At 33.7% G+C, this 24,736-nt stretch overlaps 5 protein-coding genes across 5 annotated transcripts; 4 read left to right on the top strand and 1 right to left on the bottom strand.

The window, feature by feature from the left end:
- The first annotated feature begins 369 nt into the window (after positions 1–369).
- Positions 370–2,609, top strand: LOC148930699 (cytochrome P450 704C1-like). Its single transcript, XM_089067325.1, has 6 exons — positions 370–694; positions 763–978; positions 1,045–1,332; positions 1,545–1,865; positions 1,938–2,141; positions 2,220–2,609. Exons 1-6 carry the CDS (start codon positions 398–400, stop codon positions 2,439–2,441), a joined length of 1,548 nt encoding a protein of 515 aa, XP_088923451.1. The 5' UTR covers positions 370–397; the 3' UTR covers positions 2,442–2,609.
- Positions 2,610–2,748: 139 nt separating this feature from the next.
- On the bottom strand, positions 2,749–5,181 carry LOC148930698 (alpha-L-fucosidase 1-like). The gene is made up of 3 exons (XM_089066891.1): positions 4,595–5,181; positions 3,720–3,959; positions 2,749–3,406 (listed from the first exon to the last, which is right to left on the bottom strand). The coding sequence occupies exons 1-3, from the start codon at positions 5,179–5,181 to the stop codon at positions 2,749–2,751; spliced, it is 1,485 nt and encodes a 494-aa protein (XP_088923017.1).
- Positions 5,182–7,930: 2,749 nt separating this feature from the next.
- LOC148930697 (transcription factor bHLH118-like) lies at positions 7,931–9,126 on the top strand. Its single transcript, XM_089069398.1, has 3 exons — positions 7,931–8,294; positions 8,469–8,783; positions 8,889–9,126. Exons 1-3 carry the CDS (start codon positions 8,010–8,012, stop codon positions 8,958–8,960), a joined length of 672 nt encoding a protein of 223 aa, XP_088925524.1. The 5' UTR covers positions 7,931–8,009; the 3' UTR covers positions 8,961–9,126.
- Positions 9,127–11,009: 1,883 nt separating this feature from the next.
- QPT (quinolinate phoshoribosyltransferase) lies at positions 11,010–14,568 on the top strand. The gene is made up of 10 exons (XM_089067005.1): positions 11,010–11,168; positions 11,242–11,375; positions 12,280–12,413; positions 12,515–12,578; positions 12,671–12,753; positions 12,836–12,919; positions 13,007–13,159; positions 13,336–13,512; positions 13,957–14,024; positions 14,197–14,568. The coding sequence occupies exons 1-10, from the start codon at positions 11,113–11,115 to the stop codon at positions 14,291–14,293; spliced, it is 1,050 nt and encodes a 349-aa protein (XP_088923131.1). The 5' UTR covers positions 11,010–11,112; the 3' UTR covers positions 14,294–14,568.
- A 3,515-nt stretch (positions 14,569–18,083) lies between these two features.
- LOC148930695 (transcription factor bHLH120-like) lies at positions 18,084–19,790 on the top strand. Its single transcript, XM_089069424.1, has 3 exons — positions 18,084–18,375; positions 18,532–18,873; positions 19,567–19,790. Exons 1-3 carry the CDS (start codon positions 18,118–18,120, stop codon positions 19,636–19,638), a joined length of 672 nt encoding a protein of 223 aa, XP_088925550.1. The 5' UTR covers positions 18,084–18,117; the 3' UTR covers positions 19,639–19,790.
- Positions 19,791–24,736: the final 4,946 nt, after the last annotated feature.

The following is a 24,736-nucleotide window of genomic DNA, read 5'->3' as shown; positions in this document are numbered from 1 at the left end:
TCTTCTAACTTTTCTAATCCAAATTTGTCCATCTTTTCTTCATTAACATGCACCTAATAGTTAAGATATTGTACAAGTCAATATTTGCATGATTTATAGTGGAGGACAAGGACCTAGTAAATGTCAACAATATAGTGGATATAGCCACTCTTCCCCCATGCTAGAAATAATTTTGCTAGAAAATATATGTTGGTTTCTTAAAAACTCATTAAACATTAAATTCAATAAATAAAGAATTATTATAAATGAATAACCTAAATAAATTTACACACTAATTAAAAAATTCAAACGATAAAAAAAACAACATAAAAATAATAACAAAAGAAAAAGGTGGGGCCAATTTCGCGCCAAAACATATAGAGCGCGGGCGTCAACGCCCTGAAACTGCCGACTGAAAATGAATCCCCCAAATTACTCCATTGTAGTTGCAGCTTTAGCTGCAATTCTCCTCGCTTCCATCTTCAAATTCGCCCTCGCAAAGAAGAATCAGCAGCCGAAGAAGAAGTATCATCCCATCGCCGCCACAATTTTCCACCTCCTCTACCATCTCCCCCGCTTCTACGACTACCTCACCGACCTCACTCACAAAAACACTACCTTCCGAATCCTCTACCTCGATAATGTCGAGATCTACACCTCCGATCCCGCCAACATCGAGTACTTCCTCAAAACTAACTTCGCAAACTACGGCAAGGTGACTCGTTCACATCAATTTTCGTTGCTAGTGAAAAAAAAAATTGAATGTTTTTTTGAAATTTCTAGGGTTCGTTCCACCACGACATCCTCGAAGCTCTTCTCGGCGATGGAATTTTCACCGTCGATGGAGAGAAGTGGCGCCACCAGAGAAAGATGTCCAGCTACGAATTCTCCACCAGAAACCTCCGTGATTTCAGCGCCGGCGTATTCAAGGCAAACGCCGCTAAACTCGCCCATTTGATCTCCGCAGCTGCCGAATCAAATCAGATTGTGGAAATTCAGGTTAATTAGTTTTCCTTTTTTTCTAATTTTTGTTGAATTTGCATCATCACAATGATAATTTCGCAGGATTTGTTCATGAAATCGGCACTGGACTCTGTGTTCAAGGTTGTGCTGGGCGTTGATCTGGAGAGCATGAGCGGAGCAGACGGAGGGGGCCAGTTTTCGAAGGCTTTCGATGAAGCAAGTGAGATGACTACTCTTCGATACGTGGATGTCACCTGGCCTATCAAGAAGTTTCTCAACATTGGATCAGAATACACTCTTAGAAAGTGTATGAAGGTAGTAGATAGCTTCGTTTACGAGGTCATCGACAGCAAGATTGCACAGGCTAGAAAACCACAGCATGAATTGCAAGTTAGTACAATGTTCAATCAGTCTTGAGCCTCTCTTTAGTTTGATACATGTGATGATTATATGGTTATTGTTGGTGAATAGTCGATGATCAACATCCTCTCTTTAATCTGATATGTATGTATGATGATTATATGGATATTTTGGTGAATAATCAATGATTAATAAGTCTTGATCTTCTCTTTAATTTAGTGTATGGATATGTTGGTGAACAGGGTAGCAAAGGAGATATTCTGTCGAGATTTCTGGAAACGAACGAAACAGATCCTAAGTACCTAAAGGACATAATCCTGAGCTTCATAATTGCTGGCAAGGACACAACAGCCAGCACTCTCTCATGGTTTTTCTACATGATGTGCAAGCACCCTCACTTGCAGGAGAAGATTCTAGAACAAGTGCGCCGCGCAGCAGAACTAGACGAACATTCTAGCATCGATGACATAGCTGCCAGCATCACAGAAGCAGCACTGGACAAGATGCAATTTCTCCACGCTGCTCTCACCGAGACTCTCAGGCTCTACCCTGCTGTTCCATCCGTAATGATCCAAGATTTATAACAAAATAACAAATGGTATAGATGTTTAATCTTGATTTGTTGCATGTGCTAGGATGGGAAGATGTGTTTTGCAGATGACACATTCCCAGATGGATTCAGTGTGAAGAAAGGGAATTTGGTGTCGTACGTTCCTTACTCTATGGGAAGGATGAAATCTCTGTGGGGTGACGATGCAGAGGAGTTTAAGCCGGAGAGATGGCTTGATCACAACGGCGTTTTCCAGCAACAGAGCCCCTTTAAGTTCACAGCTTTTCAAGTAAGAAGCTTCGAGTGATGATCAAACATAAGAAGAAGTTACAAAACCTTGTCTAGAGCTAATAGAGTTTATGTGCAGGGAGGCCCAAGAATCTGTTTAGGGAAAGAGTTTGCTTACAGACAGATGAAGGTTTTTGCATCTGTGCTAGTCGCTGCCTTCTCCTTTAAGTTGGCAGACGAATCGCGACCTGTGAACTATCGACCTATGCTAACACTTCAGATTGATGGCGGCCTTCATCTGATTGCTGATTTTAGGACTAAGCAGCAAGGAGGTTCTGCATCGTCTCACCTTCCTCTTTGAGTACATGCTGTTGCATAATAATGTGTATTGTTTGGTTTTCTGTTAATGTTTAGGCATTTGAACATAGACAGGAATCAGACCTCAGTCTCTTGAAGGCTACTTTGTAATAATATGAATAATACTTAGGAAAATATATTACCATATGCCAATTCATGTCTCATTTTGCTATTTCGGTATGTCCGCCATTACTTGTCTCATCTTACTTTTACAACATATGCATTACAGAATTAGCACATTGAAAAGCTTCCATTATAAGGGTGAGTTTGGTATGATGTAGGCTCCAAAATCATATGGAGACAAGGGTTCATTAGTAGTATGGATCAAAATGCAGCCCTATAGAGGAGATCAAAGGTATTATTCCCTTTGCTCTCACAATCTTGATTGTAACCCTATTTGCTCCCACACTTGCTATCTCCAACCTATGAAGTCTCTTGTACCCCACTGTACTTCCTCTCACAACCCTAATCCCATCAACATAAACTTCATGTTCCTCGATCCTCTGCCCTAATCCGATCGCCTCTTGTATCCTTACCACGTTGAACACATTAATCTTCCCACTCTTGGCCTTAAGCTCAATCCAATACTCTTGTTTCTCTTCATTGGGAGCCCAGTACGTCCACAGATGATCGTCATCCAGCACGTTCATTGGCCCGAACCCACCTCCTCGCTGGCTGCTCGCTTCGACTGAGCATTCTCGGCCCAGGTTCGTAGTGAAGATGGTGTCGATCGCTGCTCTGAACTGGCGCAGTGTTTGGATGTCGGATTCGGATATGAGCCCAGTGGAGTTTGGCGGTACATTGAGTAGAAGAAGGCAGTTTCTGCCGACGGATGAGTAGTAAATGCTGAGTAGTTTGCTTAGCTTTTTTGGCGACTCGGATTTGTGCCAAAACCAGCCTCTTCTGATTGAGACGTCGCACTCCGCCGGCACCCAGTTCGTCCCTTTGGGGTCTCCCCTGTTGAGATAACTGCACATTTACATGTTGGAGAATTTTTTTGAGCACTTGTTTGGATATTGATTTCTAGTGATATTGAGTTTTATATAAGGAAAGAACTATGATGCATCTCCTACTATATAACTATAAAATGACAAATGGACCCACTATAAATAGTTGTGTTTTTATAATTGTGAAGGTATGAACTCAGCCAAAAAGACTAGCCTGTTAGGTGAGAGAGTTCATTTAGTCTATATACCCCACACCAGTTGTTCTCACAATCGATGTGGGAATTGAGTCCGTAACAAGGTATTAGGTGATCTTGACAAAAAACGATACTAGTTACCTAGCGGAAGTATTGCCGATTGATATGGATGTAGAGTTGATGGTGGACCAACATGTTCTCCCGGCAGATGCCTTTTCGTTTCCGACCCAACGGACGTCCGGTCCCGCGTCAGAGAATATATTAGTATTGCTCTGGAGTTCCTTCACCATTGAAAACCAATCGTTGAAGTGATAGGTCATGTTTGGTGCATTCGGACCCTTTGCTCCGTCGAACCACATCTCTCTAATATCTTCTCCATATCTGCCACCACTCTTTAATTCAATTTCATTCATGATAAAATATGATAAAATCAAGTATTGATATTTGATGATGAATTGCAACTTAGCTGGTAACATCGGTTCTCCTCAAAAATATCTTAGGAGGTTGAACATTTGAGTTTAATATTCTTTTATTAAAAGATAAAATCATAATTGTGTTATGGACCTTACAACATCTTAGTGTAAAACACAGCACAAATCACAGTCCTTGAATCCATAGATTTGATGGTTGTGATAAATTACATTATTATACTAAAAATGTACTACAATATTAGCCGAGGTACATTATTAGACTGGAAATGTACATTATTAGACTAAATATTTACATTTTTAGACTAAAATGCTACATTATTATCCGAGCTACATTATTAGGCTAAAAATCTACATTATTAGATGACACGTGACATTAATCTGACCGTTAGATTACAAGATCCAATGACTACAAGTGTTTGAGTTTTACTTATACTTGACATTTTGATATAAATACAATCCCTAATTAATTATGCATAGTTAAGGTAGTCATGCATCTTTGTAAAATCCGGAGGAAATCATACATATTGATATAGTTGGACAGTGAGAATATTATATAATTTTATAATAAAATAAATATGTAATTACCTAGTGAGAAGTTCCTGCAACTGAGCCATGTAGTACTCATTGTAGAGCTTCTCATTCCCATATCTAGGATCGTGCATATCCCACGGCGAGAGGTAGAAGCCCGCATCAATTCCCCGGGCTTTGGCCGCGTCGACAAACTCTCTAACCACGTCCCCCCTCCCGTTCTTCCACGGGCTCCCGATCACTGAGTGGTCGGTGTATTCTGACGGCCACAAGCAAAACCCATCGTGATGCTTGGCCGTCAGAATCATCAACGAGAAGCCCGCTTGAGCGGCAGTGTCGGCCCATTGGCTGGCGTTGAGGCCCGTCGGGCTGAAGACGGACGGGCTCTCCTTCCCGGTGCCCCATTCGCGGCCCGTGAAGGTGTTCACGCCGAAATGGAGGAACATGATCATCTCTCTTTGTTGCCACTCTAGTTGTGAATATGATGGGAATGGAAGAATGGGGAGAGGAGGGGTTGATACCTCTATTTGCTCTTGCAATGAGAGGATCATTTGGAATACCAAAAAAAATGTGGAAATGTAAAACAGATTTTGGGGTTTAGTATTAACCATATTTGCATGAAAAACTTGGGTTTCACTCTTCATACATATATGGGATATATATTTGTGGCAATATTATGTCACATATATAACAAGAGGTATAGCTAGAGAGAGACATAGAAAGGTATAACAAGAGTTGATTGTATCATTAGATATATCCTAAGAAGAGTGGAAGCTTTTGTTCAATTATATAATTAGAAACAAAAATGAGGTCTTTATATATATATATAATATATATAGGGGTGCGTTAAAATGACAATACTCTTAAAATTATACTGTGACACCACGCTAGACTGCAATAGTATAAACGCTAGACAACAATCTACAACAATCTATAGATTGCAGTCTAACGTATTGGATATTGCAGTCTAGCGTATTGGATACTGTAGGCCGCGTCACCTTGTAGTCTAGAGTATTGGATGTTGCAGTCCGCGTAAATTTACCCTTGCGAATTTTTTATGATTGCCACATGGTAGCTGATTATTCGTCCACGTGTACAGATGATTGGCTAGGAATGGTGGTATGGTGTTATTTTAAGAGAGGTTGTCATTTTAACACATCCCTATATAGGAATATGATCAAATGAAAACTCTAAATATTGTACAAACTCAAAACTATGATCTGGACCATTGAAAAATGTCAACAGATCACAAAAAAGCATCAACAGAAAAATATCAACAGATCACAAAAAAGCATCAACAGAAAAATATCAACAGAAGTTCAACGTTGTCAATGATTGATGTTGTGTTGATATTGTGTTGATACTGTGTTGGCATTAAAATCTTAAAATTTTACACTGTGTTGATATTGTATTGAAACAGTGTTGAAGCTGTATTGAGGAGTTTTGAGTTTGTACAATATATAAGTTTGCATTTTATCACTACCCTCTCTCTCTCTCTCTATATATATATATAGGTTATATATTATAGGATTATAGGGATGTATTCAAGTTTAAAATATAAATATTGTCCAAACATTCAACTGAATCTCAGGCCCACGATTTTGTCATCTAACGGTCAGATTAATGCCACGTGTCATTTAATAATGTACATTTTCATTCTAATAATGTACACCGACTAATAATGTAGATTTTTCATCAAATAATGTAGCTCGGCTATTTTGATCACAACCAATCCAAGGATCCAAGAGTTGTGATCTGTTTGAAGCTTAACACTAACTAGCTGTGGAGTTTTACTGCTTCAATGTCCCGTATTAGAAGAGACATTTCTTTTAAATACGAGAATCTAAGGTAGTGTTTAGTAAACAGGAGTAACTTTTTTAACTTTTACCAAACGCAGATCATGGGCCCAAAAGCAATAGTTTGGTTTGTGTGTGAATAAGGCCCATTGTTGGAGAGGCCCAGGAGGATATGGGCTCATTGCATCGACAGCTGCCCTTAATAGTTAGGCTGATTGTAATCATAGTATAGGTGTTTTCCCATTAACCAATTAATTAATAAATGTGAAACCACTTTCAGTCCCATTTTAAAAAAAGTTGAATTCATACTTCAATTGCTTAATTTGGTATTCTTTTGGTTCGATGCATGTCCGAATTTTTATGGATATATTTGATCTTCATTTTGTTTCCTACAAATGTTATCACATACTAAGTTATTCCAAGTATTATTATACGATCTTTAAATTTTATATTATACTAATATTTAAAAAAATTACCTCTTTCCCATATAAATATGTTTTTGGATTTGATCAAATATGAAGTGGGCAGAGAAATAAAAGTGGCCTTGAGCTGCAAAAAGAAGAAGATATCTACGTGGAAGAATCAGTGAGTCTAGATAATAGTCTAATGGTTATCTTTATTAAAAAATAATGAAACTTTTACCGTTAATTATGGAGCCTAAAATATGTCCTACCATATTTAGAATTTGTTTCCTTGAAGCATATTATTCCTTAGAAGATATTTCCTTATGGAATATGTTTCCTACCTCATGCTGATATAGTAGACGTATCGCACAGTAGACGCTTTCGTGTCGTCGAGATTGTCTCCTTGAACTATATCAATTATGTTCAAAATCTTGAACCCCAAGAGTAACTGTTACACTAGAAACAAAATAAATCTCAAATATATAAAATCACACTACATAGTGAACTAAGTGAAGTAAAATATGTTTGAAATGCTTAACATATGATAAACATGCGTAATGAGTGATTAAAAACCTTTGCAAGAGACTCTCGCACAAAATAAAAAAATAACAACCAATTATATTAATCAAAAGAATAATTAGCATATGCTAATTAATTTGGTATTGAGGATTCGATTCTACAATCTTTCACATTTATCACGTTTTTGTTAGCTTTATTACTCCAACTAATGTAAAAAAATCACAAGATTTAGCCACGTTAATCAAAATTCATCCAATTAAATAAATCCATTCGCCCATGTTTTTCTCCAAAAAAAAAGTTTTCTTGACTTTGCTCACAACAATTTAAGTATAAAACAAACTAACGTAGCTTTCACCTGTAGCACCTCAATTAAAAAAATAACCCAACTTGCTAATCACGATTATATCTTAATTAATCTTAGTGAAATCAACTTTATTGCTTTACCTAAGACATTATTTTGCTAAATGCCAAAATAATCAGCTAGTCATATCAACAGTAACATTATTCATATTCCCTTAAAATCAATCTATTTCAACCAATAATCACTCTACAAACGTCTCAAATCATGATTAAAATAATAATTAGGTTTACTATACCCTAATCAGTCATATGTAGTTCACTGTTGGTTTGATAGGCTGTTTTCTTTGTATTTATTGAGCTCTTCACCACTGTCTTTTTCTCTTAATTAAGGTAGTTTAGTTCCTCTCTTTCCCTCATAAAAAAAATTCAAGAAAAAGGCTTCAAAAAAATAAAATGTTTCCAATCTCAAGTGATGGTGTGTTTGAGGACCCTTTGCTACTCTTTGAGCAAGATGGATTTCTTCAAGATCTGCTTGAGGATATTAATCCCATTTCAGAGGTCAATAGTCACACTGAAAATAGTGTGAAGAAGAGGGCAAGAAAGGCTGAAGTTGAGAGCAACAATGGCAGCAGTGATTCCAAGAAGAGTGCTCACAGATTCATTGAGAAGCAGAGAAGGCAAGAAATGTCAAGTCTTTATGCTTCTCTCAGATCCCTTCTCCCTCTTGAATACATCAAGGTAAATCTCAAATCTTTTCATTTACAAATATTGGTAGAAACTCAAATATTAGTAAAAAACCCTAGCTTTACCTAATTTCTTTTTTCAATTTATTGAAATTTTATGTAAATTGTTACCTAAAAAGGTATGTTCTTGAATTGATTTTTAATTATACATTGTTTGATTCGGCTGCAGGGAAAGCGTGCTGTGTCGGATCATATGCACCAGGCAGCGATTTACATCAACGATATGAAGAAGAGAATCGAGGAAATGAAGCGAAGGAGGGAGAGTTTGAGGAATGTGGATCAAAAGTACTCGAATGGTCGTGATTCTTCGTCTTATTGTGTGAAGATTAACTTATTTAGAGATGGATTTGAGATCTTGATTAGTAGCAAAGAAAGCTTCCCTCTTTCGGCGGTGCTTGCAAATTTGATGAATCGAAACCTTGATGTGGTTAACTGTGTTTCTAGTAGAGGGGATGGGTGTTACCTTCACAAAATTCATGTTGAGGTAAAAACAATTGCTTTTTTATATACTAGTGTTAATTATCTTTGTTTTGTTGCTAAATTGATGCAAGAATTGTAACTCATGTATATGATTTTGGTGTATTTTCAGATTAATGAGTTCGCAAGCATTGATCTAGCTGAGTTGCAAGAACAGTTGGTGAATTTGCTGCAACTTGCTTGACTATGGCAGCTGGAGTGAGCTTTGAGTTTGTAAATATTCAAATTATTTGTTTTTATATATTTATATGTTTATTATTTCATGATCTTGGTGTTGGTGTAATCAATTTGAAGAATGCTATTTCTCCATCTTTAATTTTGATATGTTTCAAGTTTCATATCCTAGATTTTGCTCCATGAGTCTTTTTAGTTTGAAAACATGAATTTTTTTTAGGTGAATTGGTGTAGAATTTTGAGATGTTTGGAACTTGGCACTTCTGTAAAGAGTTGGCTAAGAATTTTGCACATTATAAGCACTTAATTATGATCATCATGAATTCAAATTGATAGGATTATATATATGTTGGTGTTGTTTGATTTAGGTATATGCCTGTTTTAGCTGTCGTCCAATATTTATTTATTGAAGTCAATTAGGCTCTTGGCTTTTCAATAATTTTGTTATAGTTAAAAACAATTGTGGACAAGTGATATCATTAATTACAAACTTTTAAAATATAATTTGTTGTGGAATTGCCTCAGTATTATTGGTATAGGTCTATAGGGAACACTTATTTATGCTATACTTGTTGTAATATATTTGTGTTTGTTAGCTAGTTAGTCCAAAAGTAATGTTACTTAACATATTTTTTTTATATATCTACCATATCTAATTTGGATGATATCTAAATGGACTTTGAAATAATGATAAGGTCGGTTTCAATAAGATACGATTGATATATATAGCCACATCATTTATGACATGAGATTTTAATCAACCATAACAAACAACACATTAAATTAATATTGTACTCCTGAATTTTAATTGGATCAGACCATACTAATACATCACCTCAAATTTAATTAAACATTTTTAAAAATTATTGCCTAATAATACTATTATAAAATACTCATATAGGTCGCGCTATTCTTTCACTATTCATGGATTCCGTAGCTGGAAATTTTCTTAATAATTCAATTTGTTAATTACTCTATCAAGATCTTATCCGACCCTACAAATCTTTCTCTTATGCAATTTGTTACTATATTTAATGGAGGGTTGCATTAAAATTTCAACTTGTTATACATTCAATTGGAGTACGTTAAGTTTAGAATATGTTAATAAATTTTCTTCCTTTTTGTTGCGAAAAAGTTCCTATAATAAAAAGGGTTATTAATTTAGTGATGATTCTTACCTTTACAAAAATGTGAGTGAGATTCAATTTCCTTTTCACTCATGAAACTCTCTACAAATTATTACTCTCCCCGTCCCAGAAAGATTGTCCCAATTCATTTTTTGCACTCATTTTGCAAAAATAATAATAAATAGATAAAGTTAAAATAGAGTAAAATAAGAAAAAGAATAACGTAGGTAAGACTATTCTCTACATTATTCTTTCTTTTACTTTGCTCACTCTCTACTTTAACTATTTATTATTATTTTTGCAAAATGAGTGTGAAAAAAGAAATGAGACAATCTTTCTGGGACGGAGGGTGTACAAACTACTAAAACAAAGACATAAATATCTCAAATAAAAATGTGAGTGAGATAGAAAATGGATGTATATCTGCCATATTAATATCTCAAGATATACTAAAATCAGACCTTTATTATTTATCTGCCATATTAATATCTCAAATATATCCGAACACACAAACAAACAACAACTCAACTACGAAATCCTAGTCACATCTAAATTTTCAATTGATCGTACTATACTATACTACTACTATTAATCTTCATTTTCATATACAATATTTTTCAAAATATAAATAAATTATTAATAATTTGAAATATATCTGAAATAGATTTTAAATTACACAATTAATCTCTAATTTGCAACAAAACAAATAACTATTATAGTATAAAATTAGGTGTAATGTTGATGTACCTAAAATTGTTACTGCATCACTTTGAATCTTAATGAAAAAGCAAAAGAAAGTGAAAAAAGAAATGAAAAATTGGAAAAAAATACAAAAATTCTAGTGTTTATATTTTCCTAGTTTTATACAAAAATAAGTATTACTCCTAGTTTATTAAACTAACAATAAAATTCATGTCAATGTGTGAGAATCATTGTCTACACATCACGCGCAGAAAGCTTGTTTTAGAAAGTCGAAGGAATCCACAAATTGCAATCACCGCAGCAGTAATTCAGTGAAAAAGACGAAATCTTTATATGATGAGAGCTCTTTCCCTCTCCACATTTTCTTCTCCCATTCCCTCTTCCCAAAGGTTTGTCAATTCTTGTCAATTCGTGTTTCTCTTTCCCAATTCTCGATTTTTTTAAGCTTGGAAGAGTGTGCAGATTGTTGGTGAAAATGTCAGCAACAGCCACGGCAACTACGGCGGCGTCCCTGGCCGTGAAGCCACCGGCCCACCCCACTTATGACCTCAAGAGTGTTATACGTCTTGCCCTGTCTGAGGATGCTGGTGATCTAGGTAAATTTTCATGAATTTTGAATTTAGTGTTTTGGGAAATTGTGTTAAGAATTGTTGGAGTGTGTGCATGATTGATAAAATGGAAAAAGTTTTGATTTTTTCAGTGATTGTTACTTAGTTTAGTATGTTAAGGGTTAGTTGGATGTTTAGTGAGGTGTTGATGAAGCCTTTGGCTATGGAGCTCATTGAAAAGGGAGTAGAATACTATATGAGATTAAGTGAATAGTTAACATTTAGATGTTGTTAGGGATTGAAAGTATTGAAGGTTGTGAGATACGGGCGATGGATGTGGGGTTTATAGACAAAATGAGCTCTCTCACCTAATAGATTAGTCTTTTGGGATGAATTGTCCCGTATGGTATATAACAATGGTATCAGAGCCACCCTTAGAATGGTGGCCTGGTAGAACCAGCCTCGTCCAACGAGGATGTTGAACCTTATTGGGGGTTGAGTGTTATGGGCTGAAAGTTTCGGTTGAAGGTTATGGGACTTGTTCACATCGGTAGTGTGGGAAATAATGTGGGTGTTTATAGACCAAATGAACTCTCATTTGATCTATAACAGATGGTAAGAAATTCATGACACTGCAATTTTTTGTTGAAAGTGGTTGGCATGGGGATGTATGGAGCTTCAAAGTATGTGGTTATATCCTTTGTATTGTTCAAATTTTAGTTATGGTTTTGGAAATGGTTCCACAATTCAATCAGGATGTGAAAATTTCCTAAAAGCCTTTACATTTAAATGTTGAGATTTTTTAAATATGGTATTGTTGCATATATTGCTAAAGAATCTAGGTGTGTTAGCCAGTTTGGTTTCTAAATCATTGATGTCAATGACTTATTTGATGAAGTGATACATATAAGAGTTTGGGAATTTAAGAAAACAGACTGCGATTGATGTGTAGGGGATGTGACTTGTAAAGCTACGATTCCTGATGAAATGGAAGTGGAAGCGTATTTTTTGGCGAAGGAGGATGGTATTGTGGCAGGTATTGGACTAGCTGAAATGGTGTTTAACGAGGTTGATCCTTCTCTTAAGGTATCTAAGCACTCGGCCTCCTGAATATCTGCAGATTTTTGTCATTTGTAGCTTCTGTTTTATGGTCATTTACGATAAAATTGTGGCTTGGTATTCCTCAGGTGGAGTGGTATGCGAAAGATGGTGATAATGTACACAAAGGCTTGCAATTCGGTAAAGTACATGGTAAGTAGGATGCAATTTCTGGCAGAATAAAACTATCTTGGATAACTTGAGTTTGACGTTGTTTGTTGTTACTGCTTAATGATGATATGCAGGAAGGGCACATAGTATTGTTGTGGTCGAAAGGGTTGTTCTTAACTTTATGCAGAGGATGAGTGGAATAGCAACTCTAACAAAGGTGTTCTAATGGTTGATTCATCGAATAATGTTTTTTGACCATTGTGGATGTTTCAAATATGGTTTTCTAATTCTATCCGCAGGCCATGGCAGATGCTGCACACCCTGCAATCATTTTAGAGACACGGAAAACTGCCCCAGGCTTAAGATTAACGGATAAATGGGCGGTGTAGATCGCTATACACTTTCCTCGATCTTAATTTCACCACCCTATTCCTTTTAAAGTCTGACCTTTTGCTTGATTGTTTTTTCAGGTTGTAATAGGTGGAGGTCAGAATCATAGAATGGGTTTGTTCGATATGGTCATGATAAAAGACAATCACATATCGATAGCTGGAGGTGTTCCGAATGCCCTCAAATCTGTGGACCTTTATTTAGAGCAAAATAATCTTCAAATGGGCGTCGAGGTACTGCATCAAATTGCTATATGCTGCTATTAGATTTTAGTTAAAATCTTTCTCGATAATCTGAACTGCTCATAAATGTTCTGCATGAGTCCCGAGCCTTCTTAATTACAGAGAAAGGCGAAACGATCTTCTAATAACTTGGAGGAAGAATGGTTATTTAAATCTTCTGCTCACAGGTTGAAACGAGGACTTTGGAGGAAGTAAATGAAGTTTTGCACTATGCATCCACAACAAAGACAGCCTTGACCAGAATAATGCTGGATAATATGGTTGTCCCCCTGTCTGATGGCGACATTGATATATCCATGCTTAAAGAAGCCGTGAAATTGATCGATGGGAGGTTTGAGACCGAGGTACATGAAAGTTGTTTTTGCCCTTATTGATTGTTTGTTCCTAAAAATCCATGAAACATACTGAGTTTAATTAGTTCTCTGTTATCAAATTGCTGCGAAAATTTTACCATCCTTCCTATTATAAGCTCGTTAAACGCGTTGACAGCATATATTTATCAGTTCCATCGGTTCTCTTTCATTGTATCACTGAGAATTTTCTCTCTTATACACATTATAGAATTTTCTTTATGTATAAATACAAGAAATGAGCATTCTTTCTTCTTAGCACATATCCTTGTTAGAAGCCCATCGTTTTTGTTTGGCCAGAGAGAAACAGGCTTACATTAGGTGGTCAGTGAGATAATATGTTTTGGATACTATTAAAGCAGTGCCTTCGTATTTTCAGCTGTTACACTCCTCTGTTACTCTTGTATTCTGATTCAATACGATTCTTTTTTGTGGTAGGCGTCCGGAAATGTCACCATTGAGACTGTGCACAAGATTGGACAGTCGGGGGTCACCTACATTTCTAGGTACTTGTTTGTTGCGCTTTCTCAATAAATCTTTGAACGCCATAAGCCAATCTCTCGTTTATAGAGTTATTCGTTGAGAAGTGTGAAGGATTGCAAATTTCACCATATCTAAGTAATTGTGCTACTTTGGCCTTCCAATAGATATCTTACTATGATTTTTAATCGATTGCAGTGGCGCGTTAACACATTCTGTTAAAGCACTTGACATTTCCTTGAAGATCGACACGAAACTTGCACTTGAAGTTGGAAAGCGTACGAAACGAGCATGATACGTTTCAAGCCAAGTGTAGTAGAAGGTCGTTTCGACTTTTGTTCTTTGTAGGCTGTTGGTTTTATAGCTTGGAAGGGAGAGATTACAGGATCTGAGCTAAAAGGTTCACACTTATGTGGTGTGAATTTCTATTATGCCAAAAATAAGTGATACATGTAAGAATGTTCAATACTCACTACTAGTAATTCTAGTGTTGTGAGCATAGTTGCAAAGTTTGGCTAAAGAACTACTCTCAATTCAAAGATTGGAAAAATATAAAATCTTGGTGGTTCATTTTTGAGCTCCTTTATTTCCTATTTTGATTTTGTGTACACAAATTAGAGTTTGTTGAAATTGTTGGGAAATAAACGTGCGAGTAATCACGAATAAACATATGAATTGTTTTCCTATATATCATTTACTTCCAAATCTAACTCAATAGCTATATTGACTTCCAAATACTTCCAAATAACTCAATAGCTAAATTGACTCATGATAAACAAAAGTATGAGTGTGACTACCCTTTGCCAAATCATGACAATGTAATAGTTGAGAAACAGTAATAAATTAACTTATGATAAACAAATGTATGAGTGTGACTACCCTTTACCAAAGCATGACAATGTAATAGTTGAGACACAGTATCACTATATTAAATAATTAAGAATGCATCTAATTAATTAATTAACGCATGCTATTCTTAAAAACCACGTTTAATTCTTTGGGTTTAAGAAGAAAAACAAATGGCACTTTGAGCAATATCATGTCGCTTTCAAAATATTTACAATTTTACGTCTCCTAAGCCAAAAGTCTTAATCACCATAAAATAACAACAAAAATCTTAATCACCGTGTAATTAACTTTAGTGCTTTACAAAAGTTTCCACCTCCACCACTAATATAATACTCCAATTTTGTACTAGTATTTGTTTATTCCAGCTCACATGCCTCAATTTTTTGAGATTTCGACACATGTAAATGCTTAGGTTGTCATCAACAGTAACATTAATTATTCGAATAATAACCAAATGGATGAATTAAATATAAAAAATTAAAAAGTGACATTAGGTTTAGCATCGGTCTATTGCAAATGCTGCGGGCTTAGTGTACCCTAATTTATCATATGTGATTTACTATTGGTTTGATAGGCAGCATTTCACTACAGTGTTTTTTCTTAACCAAGATAAACCTTTTTTAAAAAAAATTTGGGGGAATTTCATTTCAATTTTTTGTTTACTTTTGTTAGGGTTTGTTCTGCACCACAGACAGTATTGCAGTAGCTAGCCTCCCAACTCTCTCTCTCTAGGATATGAGGAGATTATAGAGAAGAATGCTGATAGATTTATTGAGAAATGGCAGCCCTTTATGATTCTCTCAGATCCCTTGAAAAAATCACTTTTTCTCTCTGTGTTCTTCACAATTTCTTCTCAATTCTTGTTTTCACCGGCGCCCTAGTTATGTGTGTTCATGTGAGGTCTAGGGTTTTTGAGATGTGGTGTTCTTTGTGAAGATCTTCGGTGAAACTTTGATTTGTGATTATACTATATATATCGGAGCCTTCAATATCTTTACCATTTTTTTAGATCTGTTGTATGTTGTATAGATCTAACATTTTTACAAACTATTGTCTAAATCATTTGGTAATATATCTTGTTGTATTGATCTGTAATGTGTGAGGCTGATCACCTTACAACTGGAGAAGAAAGAGGCCTCACTAAAGTATAAACCTAATGTAATTGTTTCTTGGGTAAATGGTTGAATTTTTCTCATTGTTTGGAGCGTTTACCCGAAAATGTCTCGATGATTAGGCATTTACTATTCAGGATTCATTTTGGAACAAAATGTCCTGCAAAAACAAATCTAGCAATCAAAATATTGACGTGGCAATTGAAATGACATGTCTATTGAGTAATCGGCGTGTAATTTTGGGTAATCAACATGCTATTTCAGTTGTCACGTCGATATTTTGATTGTTAGACTAATTTAGCAAGTCATTCTGTTCAAAAAAATGAAAGGATTGGGTATTAAAGGGTGAGATATTTCCAGATAAACACACCAAATGATGGGATAAAACCGATCTTTTATCCTTGTTTTATTTAATATATCTCTCGGAGTCAAACAAATTGAGTCATTATATATGAAAGAAAATAAAATAAAAAAGATTAAAATGATTGGTTCACTTTGATGGAAGAGCGCGTATAATTTGGGACGTCCCAAAAAAAATACTAATCGATTAACTTGTGAAAATAGCACTAGCCATTGATTTCTTAAAAGATTGATTCACTTTAATGAAAGAGCACATTCAAGTATCTAGGGGTTTTACAATTATAACTCATAGACTCGATATAGTACTCTCCCGTCCACCAATAAATTATGGTGTATTTAATTTCATGGGTTAAGACATTGTTTGATTATTTAGCCGAAAATATGATTCAAAACATTTTAGTTGTTTTCAATTAGTTGAGTGTTAGATAATTTAACTCAAATAAACTGAAATATTTATGGTAGATCCTTTTGGCAAATTAGGACATTTGATAGTGGATGAATGGAGAAAGTATGCTTTTAGTTTTTTACCATCAAATTTCTGTACATTATGATCAACGAATTAATGGTGATCAAATACATTTTAAACTAAATAAAAAGAGAAAAAAAGACCTTAATTACCACAGAAAAGAGTATATAAATACCAATTTTCGGCATGTTTTTTGTTAAACATGTGTAGAAAAAAGTTAACTATATATCCTCTTTACTGTCGCTTTAGTTAAAAACATATTAATTGTTAATTTATAAATACCATTGATTTAAACGTCAATTAACGTCTTAATCCTACCAAGCAATAATTTGGTTTATTGTTAAATAGCAAAGTTTTCCACTCTCCCACCAGTACCATTATATAATTAACTTATCATCATCAGTACATATTCGGACTGTGCCAAGTTAATTTATTCAAATCAACCGTGCTTGTCCAAACAATTTAACCATCACTTAATTAGTAAATAGGCTAAGGACCACTCTATAAAATAGCCATAGGCCAACGATTCCCTAATCAACACTAGTACTATTTAATATATATTACATTTACTGTTGATTTGGTAGGCTACTACTATAGTACCATATGTATTTATTTTAAGCACACTTAAATTATAGTACTATATTCATCACAAATTTTTTTTCTCAAACGAAACATAATATACTAAGAATCATTCTTTTTCCAATAGAAGACACATTGGTACTCGCTAAACGCTGCATTTTTTTGTAGTACTGTACTACACCAGACTACGTAAGATGGTAATGAATGAAAAATATAACAACATATAACATAACAGCAACAACAAAAATAAAAAAGAAAATAAATGAAATTTTATATATTCCACCATTTTTCATTGAAAGACAGGTCATTATAGAGTAATCAACATCAATAATCAATTATTAACTTTAAAACCTGAAATGAGCAAATACTAAAAATGGCTTTAGACCCTAATATGGTATAACACATGTTCTAGACACATAAATTTTCTTACAATAACATAAAAGTAATCAGCACAAAACATATAAGTAAATGACAAAAGACCTCACCCTCCCACTAGTAACAGTAAGGTAATTTGTATTCTAGTGTGATGTCTTATGCCTTGATTTTACATGCTGAGATTAATTAGTAATGCATAATGATAATAGTAGTAATAATTAATCACAAATAGTAGTAATTAATCATTCCGTTTCTCCCAAGATGAAATTTTATTTAATCAATCATTAAAATAGTAACTAGGTTAGGTTAGGCACCACTCCTATAAGTTTGCTATAGGGTTTCTTTATTTGGGAATTGTGCTTAGAAAACAAATTAAAGATGTTTTCATTTTCAAGTGGTGGTGGAATTGAGGAGCCATCTACATGTTTTGACGAAGATAAATTCGTCCAAGATCTGCTCCAAGATTTCCCAACACCGGAGGCCAACAACAACCCCGGTGTTAATAAAAAGAGGTCACGAATAGAAAATAACGAGGTTGACAAGACGACTCCTAGGTTAATAGAGAAGCAGAGGAGGCAAGAAATGACAGCCCTCTATGCTTCTCTCAGATCCCTTCTTCCTCTCCAATATGTCAAGGTGTCAAATCAATCTGTTGATGTTGTTTGAACTTTGTGTTCGAGTATGGAGCTTGAAAGAAAGTTAATCAGTTGTTTGAACTTTTTTGCCTATATTTAGTGTTTATTTGGTTTATGTTCGTGATTGTCTGTGTTTATTTTTTGATACTCTGTCTAGGGCAAGCGCGCTGTGTCGGATCACATGGAGCAGGCGGTGAATTATGTGAACGATATGAACAAGAAGATCGATGAGCTGAAGACGAGGAGGGACATGTTGAAGAAATCGAGTTCTAGTGTAGATGGTGATGGGAGTCGGAGCTCCAATTCGTCAAACACCTGTGTTGAGATTAAGGTTTTGACGGATGGATTAATGGAGATCTTGATTAGTAGCAGCAGCATCCAAGGGGAGAGTTTTCCCTTGTCAAAGGTGCTTGAAGATTTGCTTCATAGAGAGCTCAATGTTATTGAGTGTGTTTTTACCAGAGATGCAAGATGCTGCCTCAACAAAATTCACATTCAGGTAAACTAGGGTTTTGGGTAATTGATTCATATTTGGCAAATTATCGTGAAAATCATAAAGTTTGACCAGATTTTGGTTCGTCCTGTTACTTTAAAAACAAGCCGGAAAAGCCATGAAGTTTGGATTTGGATTCTGGTTTGTCCTACTACTTTAAACAAAGTTGTTCTATTTATGAATAGACATCATCGCTTACTGGTGACATCCACATCAATGATGTTACTATCATAACGGGTTCAATTTCATCAAAATTTCGTAATGGGATGATTGTGAACAAATCCAAACTTCTGTTTTTTTTTCATTTGGTTACGGGACCGATCCGAATTTGACAAAACTTCATGATTTTTTTTTGAAAATTTGCCGATTCATATTTAAAAACAAGCCGGAAAAGCCATGAAGTTTGGATTTGTTCGTGGAGAAAAAATACGGTTGCTCATGTGCAGTATATTGGTGATGTTTTCCAACAAAACATAGTTGTTTTCTTTATGAATAGACATCATCGTTTACTATTATCATAATGGGTTCAATTTCATCTAAATTTCGTCATCTGGTTCTAAAGTTGCGGGACGGATCTGAATACAGACAAAACTTCATGATTTTTTTTTTGAAAAATTTTCAATTCTTATTTATATGATTTTGGGTTTTAGTTTATCTAATTAAGTTTCATGATAGTCTTAAATTTGCAATGATTTGCAGCTTAATGATAGCACAAGTATTGACCTATCTGAGCTGAGGGAGGGATTGGTGAATGTGATTAGGCTTGCTTAAATTATTGCGACCGGAGAATTTGCAATAAGTCATCTAGACAAAATCAGGGATAGCTATATGTTGTACAATTTCATTCCTTTTTTTTAAAAATCATGAATTATGTACAAAAGTTTAGGAATAATCAAAGAGATGGGGTGTGGTGTCCCTAGGTATTTTGTGCCTCAATACACAAACTTTTATTAGTAATGCCTCTAACTTTATCTAGATAGACGGACTATGTACCAAATAATATAGTTGGATGTCTTCACAAGTTTATCTATAGTCACAATGATATTGATTAGTTTTAAATTGACAATTGTGTGAAAAATCCAAACAACGAGAGCTTATGTATTTAAAGGCAAAATTTATACTACTAGTATAATTTGAGTACAATACCATAATTGAGTAAAACACTAAATGCTCTCTTTGGCTCAGTTGAACATGTAAATGATTTCACGAACACCAACCATTTTGAATAGAAGTAATCAACAAGATAGTAACGATATTGTAGACTCAACGATTATGTGAAAGTGATAGTGCTCAGTGTTCTACGCATATTTGTGAATGTATCTCGTTGCTTAATGAATGTAGTAAGTAGGTTCGAACCGATTAAGAATGAAAATTTTCATTTTTTGCGATGCAATTAATTTTGCTGCGAATTCACTAACGTTATGCGTCCGCTAAAATGTTCTCCGTTGCATTTTTTTAACGTTAACCCACCCTTGTGTGGGTGTGCGCACGACAAAAAAGATGACGCATCCTCTCTTATCAATAGGCCGGGAGTTCAAATCATCTCATTAACATATAACTTATCCGCACTTAAAATATAAACCAACTACAATTCATGTTTATGTAAATTGGTGTAACTTTGAGCAATCTTTGGGCTCGTAGGTTTTAAATTAAGAATTTTTTTATTTATTCCTAATCCTAGACTCCTATATTATAGTTTTAATTTAGCAGTATAACTTTCAGCAGTTTCTTATATAGTATTTTTTGAAAATTTTCTATTTATATTGCACCATAAGATTTTTCTTAAATTTATAATTTTATGTTACTATACCTTAAATTGGTTACATTTTTCTGAAGCGTACTAATTAATATATAGCCACGAAATCCATCACATAATCAAGTCCATTTGAAACCCACTAAGCATAGACATGTAAGTTGGGTTGGGCCTAAATATTTAGTAAAGTCCAGTTTTAGTATAGAATACTCCCTCCGTCCCATGGTAGACGTCACACTTGAGAGATGACACGAGATTTTAGGAGATGTTATTTTGTGTGTTAAGAGAACTTTTTCAAAAGAAAAATGTGATATCTTTTGTGGGACAAACTAAAAAGAAAAATGTGACATTTACTTTGGAAAGGGGGGAGTACTATAATTAGTTACCAAATTCATATTGCATTCGAACATATTGAATATCTTGGATATGGAATCCAAGTATAGGAGAAGGAACAGATGGGAATGACGAAAGTAGGAAAGAAATGATAATCATTTTCACTTTTTTTTAATCGTAAAAATATATAGTAAATGTATCTTCTTACTTGATGAATGTATAATCTAATTGGTTCAAATCATATATTTAAGAGCGAAAAACTTATATTTATTCGTTCATTGATCTTAATTAATTAGGTGTTTATTAGTTTAACTATATGTGCTTCTTTGTTATCGTCATTTCTCACGAAAATACAAATAATTATCGGATATAGATGCAGGGTGATAAGTTGGCACTGAAATGATGAATTTGGAAAAATGGAAACTTCTTCCTTTATATAATAGGAGTATATAATCGAACTCAGAAATCAGAACCATGATTTTATCAAAAATATTGAATTCATTATAAATTTTTAGAGCCTAAGAGTTAAAAATGGCTATTAATTTTATTTCCAATCTCTGTTAGCTCCAAACGAGTTTTAGAGTTAAATTAGTTTGTAGAGGTTCAAAATTTGAAAGGTTTGTTGTCTATCTTGGTTTTGTGACAAAAGCTTTATTTTGATTTTTGTTTTTTTTTTTTTGTAAAAAATTGAAAGTATCTAATTAGTAATTATCACATTCAACATTTCCAATATACTACTAGTAGTAATTTCCAAAGTTCCAACACTCATTTCTTCAATCTATATAATTAGCTTAACCCACCTAAAAGTAAAACTTTCATCAGACGACAACCCAATCAACTTTTCGCAAGCTCAAAAAGACATAATTTTCAAGTTCATTTTTTTAAATATTATATCATGTGGCCTTTTTTGGATACCTTACTATCATGAAAAAATGTACTACATAGAAAGCCAAATTATAAAAGTCAAGCACAAGTAGTATTAATATATTTCATTCTATACTCTTAATTAACATGAAATTGGATACCATTAGATAGTTGAATCACCGATGATAGCTACCCTCCAAATGAACTATAGTTGGATTGTTTCATAATTTGAATATATAAATATGCGGCATGTGATCAAATACTAATTAAATTACGGTAATAACTAATAACTAATATCAATTTTGTATGTTAAAAACATCAACACAAAGACATAAATTTATCAAGCTTCTTGTGTTGAAAAAATTTTATCTTTGTGTTGACATTTTAAATTTACATGTTGTATTGATATAATTATATCTTTGTGTTGATAATTTTAACACACAATATTAAAAGTTATTAGTTATTATTATAAATTAGTTAGCACACTAACACAACCCTATAATAGGCTCACAAATGAACACCAGTGTTTCATAATTTGAATATATACAAATGAACTATTGTAGATTGCCGGATCCCAAACTGCCTGGCCCATGGTGGGCCTGGGCCAGCCCAACCCTGTTGATAATTTTATTGGTGATGAGATATTTTGGTTTATCTGAATCCTACTCCTTCCATCCCATAAAAATATGAGTAATTATATTAATGAAAAGTTGTTCACAACTCATTACTCATATAGTATAACAATTTATTTAGTACTTATATTATAATGACACTATTAACAAAATACTAATAATAATATAAGTCTCACTATCCACTAACACTACTTTAACTATCATTCTTCTCTCTTCTCTTACTTCACCAAATGTATATTAATTTCCGTGTCATTTCAAATGAACATATTTTTATGGGACGAGTGAAATATAAGGTTCTATTAAAAATCAATTGATATGGGAAGAATGTTCACTAAGTTTTTAAGTTGAATAATAATAATACTCCATTTGTCTCTGAAAATTTATCACATAATTCCATTTCCGTCCGTCTCATAAAATTTGTCAAATTTTATTTTTCTTTACCTTTTTTGGCAGTGGACCTCATATTACATTAATTCAGTTCACTCATATTTTATTGTAAAATTAATATGTAAAAATAGAATTCACATTCCACTAATTTTTTTAGTTCACTTCTCATTATATTTCTTAAAGTCCATGTCCAATTAAAATGTGATAAAATTTAAGGGAAGGATGGAGTATAAAAATACTTAAAAATTTCGGTTGTTATATATGCCACTTTATTTAATTAAATTATGATTAGTGAAGTCATGTCAGTTTATTTCTTTATGGGACAATTGTACAAAATTTCAGCTAAAATCTTTAAATGATGCTCTTGGTCGGGAAGGATAGCTCTATTATTCTTGTCCAACACATCTACATAATCTTTTGCTCACTAAAAAGTTGATAACAAGTCTTTGTCTAGGCGATTAGGAATAAAATATACGGAGTAATTAATTTTCATGATTATACGTTTTTTCATAATTATGTTTCGGCAGTGACATAAATTTTGAAGAAGTATTGACAAATCGTGACTTGTAGGTAATAGTTAATTAGCTAGTGATATTTGAGGAATCATATTTGATTGCTAACTATTTTAAATTGTTAACTGCAAATTATGTTAATAACTTATGATATAAATATTAATACAAAGATATTTATATATATTATCTAAATTGTGTTGATATATAAATACATGTTAATATCTATAACATAGACTATTGACATAATCAATTAACAATTAGTAAATAGTTAGCATCTAATTACATCCATATTTGATGGTTACCTAATCACGTGACATGTAAAAGTTCAGTTATGTGGTGTGTGTGAATAAGCATAGTCATAGTATAGTTACATTTTGTGGTATGGAAAGAGAATATGGAATCTCTTAAATCCTTAGAGATAAAATTAATGAAATAGATGAGTGTAAATAATATTTTTATTTAATAATTTTGTAAAAGAAATTTACAAATAAATGTTTTCATATGGGAAAACAATTGGAATAGATTGGAATATTGCCTCGATATCTAGAAGTACATGTGATCAAGTAATTGATGTGTAATTTTGGGTAATCAAAGTATAATTTAGGTAACTGACTCGGTTGTCAAGTTAATATTTTGATCATTAGAAAAAAAAATTAGGCCATTTATTCCCAAAATAAAACGATGAGTACTAAATACATATAATTACTTAAACGGTGTGACATTTTTATGTAAATGCCACAAACCATAGAACAAAATCAACCCTTCACCCTCTCATTTATTTTGTAACTAAACCTTGCTACCTCTTTAATTATCACAAAATGTTTGTTATACTCCATAATTGTGACTTCACAATCTTTGTAACAAACATTTTGTGATATGGAAAGAGAATTTCAAAACCTTCATATTGAATCTATTAATCCTAATAGATAAATAGATGGGTGTCAACAATATTTTCATTTAAAAATTTGATAAAAGAAACTTCTACATAATTATTTTCATCTGAGAAAACGATTGAAAATGAGATGATATAAAATAATACTAGATCAGATTATGTCTACTCTTAGACCGTGAGATATATATCACATCATCATAATCCAATCAAAAATCTTTTGTTAAATCATGGAGTGTTTCTGACAAAACCAGCTGCCACAATTGTGGACTTAATCAATCTCAATAATTTTATCATGAATATTAAAATGATTGTTATTGATGATCCATCTCATCATTTTTTTCCAAAAACCAAATAAACTAGAAACAAACAAAAAAAAAGAGAGAAGTTGAAGAAGTGACAGGGTTAGGTGGCTAGTAGGGTATTAATTTCACAAGATTTTGAACTTTTACCACAATTTCCTCTCCTATATATAAGCTCCATCTACATGTTCAAATAA

The sequence above is a fragment of the Salvia hispanica genome, chromosome 3 (genome assembly GCF_029641045.1).
Source record: "Salvia hispanica isolate PSC_SH4W2 chromosome 3, Shi_PSC_v1, whole genome shotgun sequence".
Classification (NCBI taxonomy): Eukaryota; Viridiplantae; Streptophyta; class Magnoliopsida; order Lamiales; family Lamiaceae; genus Salvia; species Salvia hispanica.
The sequence above is the reverse complement of the archived record's forward strand: the minus strand, read 5'-3'. Positions and strand labels throughout refer to the sequence as shown.